Source organism: Lynx rufus, unplaced genomic scaffold (genome assembly GCF_022079265.1).
Source record: "Lynx rufus isolate CCGP_SWC_20201006 ecotype Redwood Valley unplaced genomic scaffold, mLynRuf1.p SCAF_14, whole genome shotgun sequence".
NCBI classification, from domain to species: domain Eukaryota; kingdom Metazoa; phylum Chordata; class Mammalia; order Carnivora; family Felidae; genus Lynx; species Lynx rufus.
The window spans coordinates 6,635,244-6,646,745 of NW_025814828.1; the positions used below are offsets into that span (position 1 = coordinate 6,635,244).

The 11,502-nt window shown below is 48.5% G+C and overlaps 1 protein-coding gene across 1 annotated transcript in view; it reads right to left on the bottom strand.

The window, feature by feature from the left end:
• The window catches only part of GPR143 (G protein-coupled receptor 143), a 48,118-nt gene extending 39,113 nt beyond the window's left edge, over positions 1–9,005 (bottom strand). The window contains exons 1-3 of the mRNA XM_047076340.1: positions 8,699–9,005; positions 3,693–3,802; positions 2,309–2,403 (exon numbers count right to left, since the gene is read on the bottom strand). Coding sequence (XP_046932296.1) covers positions 2,309–2,403; positions 3,693–3,802; positions 8,699–8,966 — 473 coding nt within the window. The 5' untranslated portion in view covers positions 8,967–9,005. The remainder of the gene's footprint in view (positions 1–2,308; positions 2,404–3,692; positions 3,803–8,698) is intronic.
• Between the last annotated feature and the right edge of the window lie 2,497 nt (positions 9,006–11,502).

Below are 11,502 nucleotides of genomic sequence, written 5' to 3' on the forward strand. Positions count from 1 at the left end.
TCACGGTTCGTGGGTTCGAGCCCCGCATAGGGCTCTGTGCTGACAGCTCAGAGCCTGCAGCCTGTTTTGGATTCTGTGTCTCCCTCTTTCTCTGCCTCTCCCCTGCTCACACTGTCTCTCTCACTCTCTCTCAAAAATAAACAAACATTTTTTAAAAATTTAAAAAAATGCCATCAAGTAAAAGACAACCCAATGAACAGAAGATATTTGTAAATCCTGTACCTAATAAGGTACTTGTATCTATAATCTATATGAAGAACTCTTACAACTCAATAACAAAGACCAATTAAATGGGTGAAGGAACTGAACAGATATTTCTCCAAAAAAAAGCATACAAATGGCAACTAAACATGTGACAAGATGCTCAACATCACCAGCCACCAGGGAAGATACCATTCACACACACACTAACATGGCTAAATTTTAAAACCAAAGTAATACATGGAAAAGAACAAGTATTAGCAAGGATGTGAGAAACTGGAACCATTATACATTGCTGCCGACAATATAAAATGGTGCAACCAGCCAGGTTGGAAAGCATTTTAGCAGTTTCTTAACAAGGTTAGAGAATTACGATGTGACCCAGGGTATAAAGCCCCTGAGTACATGATGAAATAGCACGTCCACACAAACATCTGCATACCAGCGGTCGTTGGAGTATTCCTTATAGCCAAAATGATGCAAACAACCCACACGTCCATCAACCGATAAATGGATAAAATGTAGCACATCCGCTAAGCCGAATACTATTCAGCAAGGAACAGGAATAAAATGCTAACACCACTGCGCCATGGGTAAAGCTTGACAACGTCTCGCTAAGTTTAAGAAGCCAGACACAAGGGGCACCCTGGGTGGCTCAGTCGGTTGAGCTTCCGACTTCGGCTCACATCATGATCTCACGGGTTGTGGGTTCAAGTCCCATGTCAGGCTTTGCACTGATAACATGGAGTCTGCTTCAGATTCTCTGTCTCCCTCTCAAAAATAAACATATATTAAAAAACACAAAGAAGCCAGACACAAAATGTCACATATGGAATGAATGTGCTTACAAGCAATACCCAGAACAGGCAAACCTAGAGACAGGGGCCTGGTGGGGGCAGGAAGGGGGGTGGGGATTAATCACTGGTAAAGAGATTGGGGGGAGGTGAGGATTAAAATGTCCTAAAACTAGTTGGTACGATGGTTGCATGATTCTGTGAATATACTAAAAAAACAATGGATTTTGGATTTTATACACTTAAATGGATGAACTTTATAAAACTGTTTAAAACAAAACGAAACAAAAAAAGAGCATGGGGCACCTGGCTGGCTCAATCAGAAGAGCATGTGGTTCCTGATCTCAGGGTTGTGCGTTCAAGCCTCACCTTAGGTGCAGAGATTACTTCAATAAAGTTCAAAAAAAAAAAAAACAAAAGTAGGGGGGCACATGCTTCCTGGATGAAGCGTCAGAAGACCCGAGCACTCGTCCCATGCTGCCATCCAGCTTCCCCTTGTCACTCAGGTGCTCTGTTCCCCCAACACACATGGTCATCCCAGCTGCCGTCACAGGCACAGCGCCCGACAGCCTACTATGTGCCAGGCACTTTCCTCAACCATTCACAGAGCATCGATGGACTCTCCTGTGACCTGATGCGGTTGCTACTATCCTACATCTGGGAAAACAGAAGTCAGACACGTTAAGAAACTTGCCAACGGTGCCACGGTGAGTGACCCCTATACAGATGGGACCCACCGTGGACGCTCACCGGGTAGCCACCGGGAGCTCCAATGTTCGGCTTCCGTATTTGGCGTAAAGTGTGAACACACACTTCCCAGAATCTTCTCCAATCTCTAAACACAGTCAAAAACTGTTTATATTCATGCCAATTCTGTTAGTATGTGTCCAGTTGCAAATATTTAATTTATAGATTACCTGCTGTCATGGTTTAAACTCATTTGGAATCTGCCTTCAGCTTTTTATAAAAACAGCTGCCGGAGGGGCGCCTGGGGGGCTCAGTCGGTTAAGCTTGATTTTGGCTCCGATCGTGATCTCACGGCTCGGGAGATCAAGCCCTGTGTGGGGCTCTGCACCGACAGCACAGGGCCTGCTCGGGATGCTCTCTCCCCCCTCTCTGTGCCCCTCCCCTGCTCGCTCTTGCGCTCTCTAAAGAAACTTAAGAAATAGCTGCCAGACACAATCCTCAAGGGGCCGGCTGACATTCTGATTGGGTCCGCCATACCGAAAACTACTCTGCAGCCCTCAAAGGTACCCCCGACCCCTCTTCGTACAACAGAAATTGGGCAGAAAGCTCTAGTTCCTCGTGCATACCTCTGTCCTGCTGATCTCCGGATCACCAGAAAGGCGTCGACCGCGTAGCAAAACAGCCACCAGAAGCAGGCACCGTACAACAGCTGGATCCACATCTGTAATCAGGAAGAGCCTGGCATCAAAGCTCCTGGAAACAGGCCCCGGACTGTCCCCATCCGTGAAAGGAGCGGGCAGATGCCGGTTTCCTCTGACGTCAGGAAGCAGCACATGAAAGCCCTCCGGACACACGTGGACAGTCTGGGAAACCAAGGCTGGGGCGTGGCCCAGGGCGGCGTGTGCCTCCGTGCTCTGTCCGCCCAGCGGCGCCGGACTAGCAAGCCCGCTGGCCGGGTACACTTGTCGGCACGGGACGTAAAGGCCTCAGATGCGCAGCCTTCCCCGGCGTGAGGGCTGACAGTGCCTCTGAACGAGAATGAAGGAGTGTGGGCAGGAAAGGTCTTCTGAGCAGAGGGGAAGGAAGGGGCCGGTCTGCTAGAGGCAGCGGGACATTGACCAGCCTCTGGCGCGGGCGGACACCGCGCTCCCCTCTGCAGCCGGGAAGCACCGACGGGCACAAGGAGACAGGCTGACGATTCTGCTACAGCTCGGTGCACAGAGCAACAGAGATACACAGATTGAAATAATATATTCCGGGGCGCCTGGTGGCTCAGTGGGTTAAGCGGCCGACTCTTGATTCCTCATGGTTCCGGAGTTCAAGTCCCGTGTTGGGCTCTGCGCTGACAGTGCGGAGCCTCCTTGGGTTCTCTGTCTGCCTCTCTCTGCTCCTCCCCCGCTCTCTCAATAAATAAACTTAAAAAGTGAAGGCACAAATATGTATTTCATTAAGCACAATATATATCCCATAAATCAACAACTTTCATTGTCCTTTCTTTTCCCTTTTTGGCCAGCTGGTTTTAAGTGCAGCTCCACTTAGGTAAGGACTGTATATGTGGGCTCACATACGGTGGGGGGCAGGGGGGAGCCATACTAGCGCAGTGGTCCTCAAATTTAACTGTCAGTCAGAAGTCCCTGCAGGGGGTGTAACATCACAACAGACCCCACACCAAGGTTCTGAGAATTTGCATTTCTTTTTTTTTTTTTTAATGTTTATTTATTTGAGAGAGAGACAAAGCACGAGCAGGAGAGGGAGGGCCAGAGAGAGGAAGACATAATCCAAAGCAGGCTCCAGGCTCCGAGCTGTCAGCACAGAGCCCTATGCAGGGCTCGAACCCACGAACCGCGAGATCATGCCCTGAGCCCAAGTTGGATGCTTAAATGACCCAGGCGCTCTTGAGAACTTGCATTTCGAACAAACTCCAGTGGGCTGAGACCACACTTGGAGGAACAGAGTGTCACAGGAGCACAGTGGGAAGAAAGGGTTATCAACACAAGCAGGTGGACTTACTGCAGTCCCCACGCAGTACGCAGCAGGCCAAAGGTCCGTCCCATTCACGTCTGAGATGTCCTTGACGAAATCGGGAAATCCCAACCACACCGCAGACCGGAAGACGATCCCTAAAACCGAGTAAGAGGACACAGTCATCCCACGGGAGATGCATTCCAGGCCCCGCATTTGATGCCGAAACTGCACATTGTACCGAATCCTAGGTGGACCACGTTTTGTCCTTTACGTACATTCCTACGATACGGCCTGCTTTATAAATTAGGCACAGTTAGAGACTAACAACTAGTAAACAACGATAATACGCTGTAATGGAAGTCATGTGAACGTGGTCTCTAAACACCTTACTGTACTCACTCTTCTTCTCGTTAGGACGTGAGATGTAGCAAGGTGAAGCATGCAGGCACCGTGATGTGGTGTTGGGCTATACGGACCTTCTGACAGGGCAGATGACCAACCGCTTCCGGACCAGAACGGACCGCGGGGAACCAGAACCGCGGAAAGGAAAACTGTGGCTAAGGGTGAGCTACTGTCCTTTGTAATGGTCCTAATTCGGATCTAAAGCCAACTTGCTGCTCTGTTAAGAGTAAGTAGATGGTGGATGGAAAAATAGAGAGAGAGAGAGAGAGAGAGGGAGAGAGAAACGAGGGAGGAAAGAAACACACACATCGGTGTGTGTACAGAGACAGAGAATAAGATCTAGGAATAATTATTTCGGTCACAGAGCAATCCCAGGAATTTTGATTTCAACTTGAACCACCATTAGCCACAATCATATGCCTAACGTAGTTGTTTGCTTACTTGGTATGAAGAAGCAATTGTGTGAACAACAACCGGTATTTCTTGGCTATATTTTTAATACCCACGTATGAACCATTCCTGACATTTAAAGAAATGACCGAAACAGCACCATTCTGAAATGTAAAAAGATCATTCTTTCATTCTTTAAAAAATGTATTTAGGGCGTGGGTGGCTCAGTCAGTCAAGCCTCTGACTTGAGCTCAGGTCATGATCTTGAGGTTTGTGAGTTTGAGCCCCGCATTGGGCTCTCTGCTGTCAGTGCCCAGCCTGCTGCAGACCCTCTGTCCCCCTCTCTCTCTGCTCCTCCTCCACGAGCACTTCTCTCAAAAATAAACATTTAAAAAATAAAAATAAAAAACAGGGGCGCCTGGGTGACACAGCTGGTTGAGCATCTGACTCTTGGTACTGGCCTGGGTCATGATCTCATGGTTTGGGGGACGGAGCCCTGCATCGGGCTCTGTGCTGATGCACGGAGCCCGCTTGGGATTCTGTCTTTCCATCAAAAGAAATAAACATTTAAAAAATTATATAAGTAAATAATGCAATTAAGATTCTCACAAATTAGCTCTCCTCAATAATTTGCTCTTGACGTTTATTATTTGTAAGTTTTCCTTGCTATTAAACCCAAATACCTAATTCTCCTCAAAATAGTATACACGCTTTAAGGTATATATTAAGGTTTTTTGTTAAGAAACGTGATATGCTCTAATAACATACTCCGTAGGGGTTCCTGGGTGGCTTAGCTGGTTAAGGGTCCGACTCTTGATTTCGGCTCAGGTCATGATCTCACAGGTCATGGGTTTGATCCCTGCGTCAGGCTCTGCACTCCCAGTGCAGACCCTGTTTGGGATTCTTTCCCTCTCCCTCTCTCTCTCTGCCCTCCCCTGTTCCATCTCTCGCTCAAAATAAATAAACTTAAAAAATAATAATATACTATGGAATACAATGCTAAAAAGTAATTGTAAACAGTACGAAGTTTTGTGCTATGTGCTCATGTACACTAATATAGTATGTAATAGACGACTAAGTATACAATACGTAACATACTAAATCTATTCTACGTAATACACTGCCAGACTTACGTTGCATACTATACTACCAACTATATGCTGAATACGTCACCAAATACAATCTGTGTATTTAAATCGTATACAATCTAAATATAGTGATACCCTACCAAACGTACATTATATGCGATATGAAATTTGTGTTACATAACACACTACTACACGAACACCATGTAATACATCACTAAAGAGGAACTATGCACACTGAGACATTTAAGATATACCTTCTCGTTATCAAGCACTGCTCACAAAAATAATGCTTTTCTTCCATAGAATGCTTACCATTTACGGCACATAGCATTCCTTCGAGCTCAATAAATGCCCAATGTATTTTTGTAGCGATATGAGCTGATGAATGTCAACTTATTGTGATAAACATTTCACAATATGAGTATGTCAAGTCATTCTGCTATCTTAAACTCTTACAGTGCTCTATGTCAACTGTATCTCAATAAAACCGGAAAAAAAAAACTCTGCCCTATGAGATAGGCATCATAAGTATTTTTCAGTGATGTGTCAGTCACCAAGCCTTGCCCTGAATTCTGCTTCTGCTCATTTGTCAATATCACGCAACTCCCTTCCAAAAACAAGCATATATGCAAATATTATTTCACAGATCCTCAAAAGATATCTGGGTGCATCTTTATTTTTAGATATCCAAGTTATAGAAACTAAATTGCTGTTAAGATGCTTTTCCAGAGGCACCAGGCTGGCTCAGTCAGGAGAGTGTGTGACTCTATCTCAGGGTCATGGGTACAAGTCCATATGGGGTATAGAAATTATTTTTTTAGTATTTATTTATTTATTGAGAGAGAGAGAGAGAGAGAGAGAGACAGGGAGAATATGCAAGTGTGCACTCATGCATGGTTTTGAGGGGCAGAGGGAAGAAGGGAGAGAATCCCAAGCAGGATCCACGTTTTCAGTGCAGACCCCAATGAGGGGCTCGGCTTGAATTCACAAACTGTGAGATCATAACCTGAGCTGAAATCAAGAGTCAGGCATTTAATCGACTGAGCCATGCAGGTGCCCCAGTAAATAAACTTAAAAAATAAAAATAAAAAAGATGCTTTTCCAAAATGTTTCAGCAGAATCAGGAAGAAAACCAATGTCTGATTTATTTTGCCTGCACCAAGATGGTTTTATCCCTAAGAGAAAGGAAGTACTGCTTCCTGTCTGACTCCTGGAGTCTGAGAAAGTGACTGGAGGTTATACAGTATGTACTGGAAGTCAAGTTCCTTGAGGGTCTCTGACCACAAGGGCACAGAACTGGAGAACGGCACGCTGAGACAGCCACCTGCGTTGATATCAGCTCAAGGCGGGGTGAAAGCTGCTGCCACCCCCTCAGGGATGTTTCAATACCATCGACAGCCTTCAGCTTCACGAGTAAAATTATGCAAAAGTACATGTCCAAAACGGTCAGCGCCTGTCAGCCAGTTGCCAAATGTGGGCAGCATCTGGATCCTGATTCGAACGAACCAACTATAAGATAGCATTTATGAGACAACTGGACATACACCAGGGATGTTAAAGAACTGGCTTTCGGGGCGCCTGGGTGGCGCAGTCGGTTACGCGGCCGACTTCCGCTCAGGTCACGATCTCACGGTCCGTGAGTTCGAGCCCCGCGTCGGGCTCTGGGCTGACGGCTCGGAGCCTGGAGCCTGTTTCCGATTCTGCGTCTCCCTCTCTCTCTGCCCCTCCCCCGTTCATGCTCTGTCTCTCTCTGTCTCCAAAATAAATAAACGTTAAAAAAATTTTTTTTTAAAAAGAATTGACTTTCATTATTATTCTCCGGCGACAATACTAGCGTAGTGTGTATATTTAATTTTTAATTTACTTACTTAAATTCAAGTTACCTAACACGTAGCATAGTATCGGTTTCAGGAGAACCCAGTGATTCACCTCTCACATACGACACCCAGTGCTCATCCCAGCAAGCGCCCTCCTTAATGCCCATCACCCGTCTAGCCCATCCCCCCACCCACCTCCCCTCCAGCAACCCTCGCTTTTCTGTATTTAAGAGTCTCTTACAGTTTGCCTCCATTTTTATTTTTCCTTCCCATCCCCTACGTTCATCTCTTGTGTTTCTTTCATTCCACATATGAGTGAGTTCATGTGGTTCTTGTCTGTCTCCACCTTAGTTCAATCAGCACAATACACTCTAGTTCCACCCCGCGTCGTTGTGAATTAATCCAGTGGTGGGTGATACCAGGACGGGGTATAGATGAAGTGTGAGCATAGGTCCGAAGGCGGTTCCTTATACAGTCTGTGTGATTTAAGTTAGAAATTTTCCCCAAGTAAAAATGCAAACAAATGGCTTTGGAAAAGAGTTTAGGCTTTACGGGCCACAATTTCTCTGCCATCATCCACCTCTGTCCTTGCAGGGCAAAGATAGCACTAGACAATGCACAAGGGCAGGGCACGGCTGTGTTCCCACAAAACTACTGAAGGACACGGACATTTAAATTTCATGGAATATTTATCAAAAACATTTCACGAAGTATTTTTCTTTTGATTGTTAAAAACCTTTCGGGCCACAGAAAAGAGGCAACAGGTGGGATTTAGTGTGGGGTCTGCGGTTTGGCCGCCTGTGGTAGAAAACCCAAACCTGAAAAAAATTATGTACTTATACGCGTTAGAGGTAGACACATCAAGTTTTCTTCCCGATTCTGCCAAACCGTTCGGGAAACGGTTGTGGATGCACAGAACATTGTCAGTCTCTCACTCGCAGAAGTTATTAGGGAACCGTTGTATTTTCTGGGGTTTTTGTTTAATGGCAACCGTCTGAAGTTTCCCCCAGTAAGCTTGCAATAACGAACACTGTAAACTGTTTCTTCTCTTTAAACAAATGTCCCCTGGGCATAATTTTTACTGCCTGTCTTGTTTCGCTGAGTCCCTCGGTCGTCCTGTCCGGTCCCTAGGGAGCCGCCTATGTGCTCCGAGGACACACCCTGCCCAACCTCGCGGGCCGCGCACGCTCACCCGGGCACCGAGCAGCTCCGGACCCGCGGGCGGCGCACCTTACTGAAGCAGCCCAGAAGGTCCCAACCCGCGGGCCGCGCGCCTCACCCAGGCACCGAGCAGGCCCCAACCCGCGGGCCGGGCTCCCCCACCCCGGGCGTCGAGCAGGTCCGCGCCCCTTACCCAGGCAGCCGAGCAGGTCGCAGGCGGCGGCGGCGCGCAGGATGCGGACGGAGGCCGGGGCGCGCGCCGAGGCCGGCGGGGACGTGGACGTGGCCCCCGGGCCCGCGGGCCGTCGCCCCGGCAGCAGTTGCAGGAGGCCCAGCGCCAGGCGGCACGCGCCGCCGCCCAGACACAGCGCGTGGAAGGCCCGGGGCTGGAAGCCCAGCACCAGCTGCGTGGCGGCGTCCCGCGTGGGGCAGCAGAAGGTCCCCAGGCGTGGGGAGGCCATGGGCCGTGCTCGGGGACGCGGCTCGGGTGTGCCGGGACCCCGCCGGGCCGCTGGGTCAGGTGCCCGGCCGGCAGCGAGGGGGGGGGGGGATCATGTGCCCGGGGCCGCGCCTCCCCCCGCCCCCGCCCCGGCGCCCGCGCTGGCGGAGAAGGCGCCGACCGGGGTGGGGGCTGCGCGCCCTCGGCGGACGCCACGAGGTCTCACGAGGGTGAGGCTGGGGCCCGAGCCGGAGGTGGGGGAAGGAGGCGCGCCCGGGGCCCGGGAGGGAGGTCGGCTTTCTTCCCTGCAACCCAGCCTTCCCCCAAGCCGCCTCCTCGTCTTAACTGACCTTACCAGACAAACCTGCCTCATTTGCCAGCTCTTTCCTATTTGGGACCTGACGTCCCTAATTTTGATGCGTTACAGGCGCCAGAACACGTTCATCATCAACGTGACTGATGCGATTGGTGTTAACGGACACAATCCCAGCGGCAGGAGTTTCCTTGCAAGTCAAATCTTAAAGACGGAAGCGCTTAGCCTAACGAGACATGTTTACACACGCGTATTTTGCACCTTACAGTTCAGTGTTCCGTGTTTACTCAGCTTCAATATAGGTTTGGGCATTCTAAATTAGCTTTCAAAAGTAATTGTTTGGTTTTTTTTTTTTAATTACCCAAGTTCATTCAGATTTCATAACTTTTTTTTCGTTATACATTGAAAATCAAGCTTTATTCTATGTGCTTAAAAGTTCCAAAATTGTGTCAGCACTAATGATAACCATCAACATACTGGGTAAAGTTTAAAAACAAACTCGAGAAGGCTGACAATAAAAGAGCTCTCCTACAGGTTATGGCTTTTACTAACCAAACCTTTAAAACAAACCAAAAAACCCTTACCAGATTTATCATCTAATAAATTAATAGGCCCATTGGCAAACCCCAAGCGGCCACCCTTTATCTCTCCCCTCGACAAATGGGCCCCTCTCTAAGGTTTTTTTCCGGTCACCCGAAGGGAATGCAGCCCATTCGTCCCTCCCCCACTTATTAAACACTTAAATGCAAACACATGCCCTCCCACCCAGCTGCTCATCTGCCTTTCCACCAGGAGCTTTGCTATTTTAAAGGCAAAGTTTGGGCTCAGCTCCTAGGCCTTCTTCCCCGAAGGCCCTAGGACTTCTCTGTTGGAATCCACGGTAGGCAGACAGGCGGCTGCGTTGCCAGATGGGAAACAGAGCCTTTAACAAAGGGCTGCAAACGCCAGCACTTCAAAAGGATCTGACCTGGCAGTCTATTAGCAGGGGCAGCTGCTTTGATAGAATTCTGGAACCACCAACGCTGTCAAAACCTGCACTGCTCTCGGGTATTGCACACTCGCTTGTAAAAACAGCAGAAAACATCAGAGAAATACTCCCCAAACATCCATTTGTCAGCCCTTTAGAAAGCATGAATCCTGCTCTCTTGGGCCATTGATCTCCTCCTTCGTTTCCTCTTGGAAAGCAGAGGCTGCTTCTGGAGGACAGCGTGCGGGAGTGTGCTTTAAAAGATACAAATGACAACAGAGCCTTTGTATGCTTGCTCTGATGCTGAGGGTTTGAGGGTTTGCATGGCCCGTCCATGCAAAAGTACCAGTGCATTTCCGTTTTTGCCTTGGGCCGGAACTGCACATACCCCACCTCTCTGCTTCCCACGTGCAAACCTGCAGGCTCTGATGATTCGGGCACCAAGTAGTCACGGGTGAGGCTCCCAGGAGGGTCAGTGGTAAAGTTACCTCGGGGGAGAAAATTGTTATAAATGAAGATTCCTAGGCCAGATGGGGGCCTCAGAGCAAACTTGCAGAAGGACGGACAGGAGACTACGTTTTTTTGACGGTCCGAAATAACTTGAAATTAGTATAAGAAATGCAACTGACGTAACAAACTGTGTGCAAGATGTGGGAATGATGGGGCTTTTAGGGGAGATAGTGGGGCTCGTGGGGTCCAGAGCCGACGGCCAGGAAAGAATTCTTGAAAACGTCTTTGGTGCAAAATGGTGATCTTGTTAAAGCACGGGGACAGGACCCTTGGGCAGGAAGAGCTGCCCTTTGGTGCAAAATGGTGATCTTGTTAAAGCACGGGGACAGGACCCTTGGGCAGGAAGAGCTGCCCCGGGGCCTTGAGAGACTAGTTATATACTATGGGGCTGCGGGAGGTAAAGTCCAGGGGAAGTTTCCAGTGAGATTTTTATATGCTAAAGGAGACTCACAGGATTTTGGAGGCCTAGCTATTGTCAAGCTAGGGTTGTTTTTCCCTCTAGCAAAGCATTAGCATTAAGACAGTAAGGAGTTCCCGGAGAAACGTTTTACTCTGCTGGCCTCAAGTATTTGTCAATGGGCTACAGGTTCTAAGGAAATTTAGTTCTATCTGCCATTTCCGTCTGCCTTTGTTCCCCACGTTACTACGGAGAGTGATCTCTATCAGTTCACCATTTGTTTTTCCCCTTTCCTTTGTTCTTGGGCAGCCAGGAGTGCACACATATCCCACCTGGGGGGGGGGGCTGTCAGCTTGCCTTACGCTTCCAGA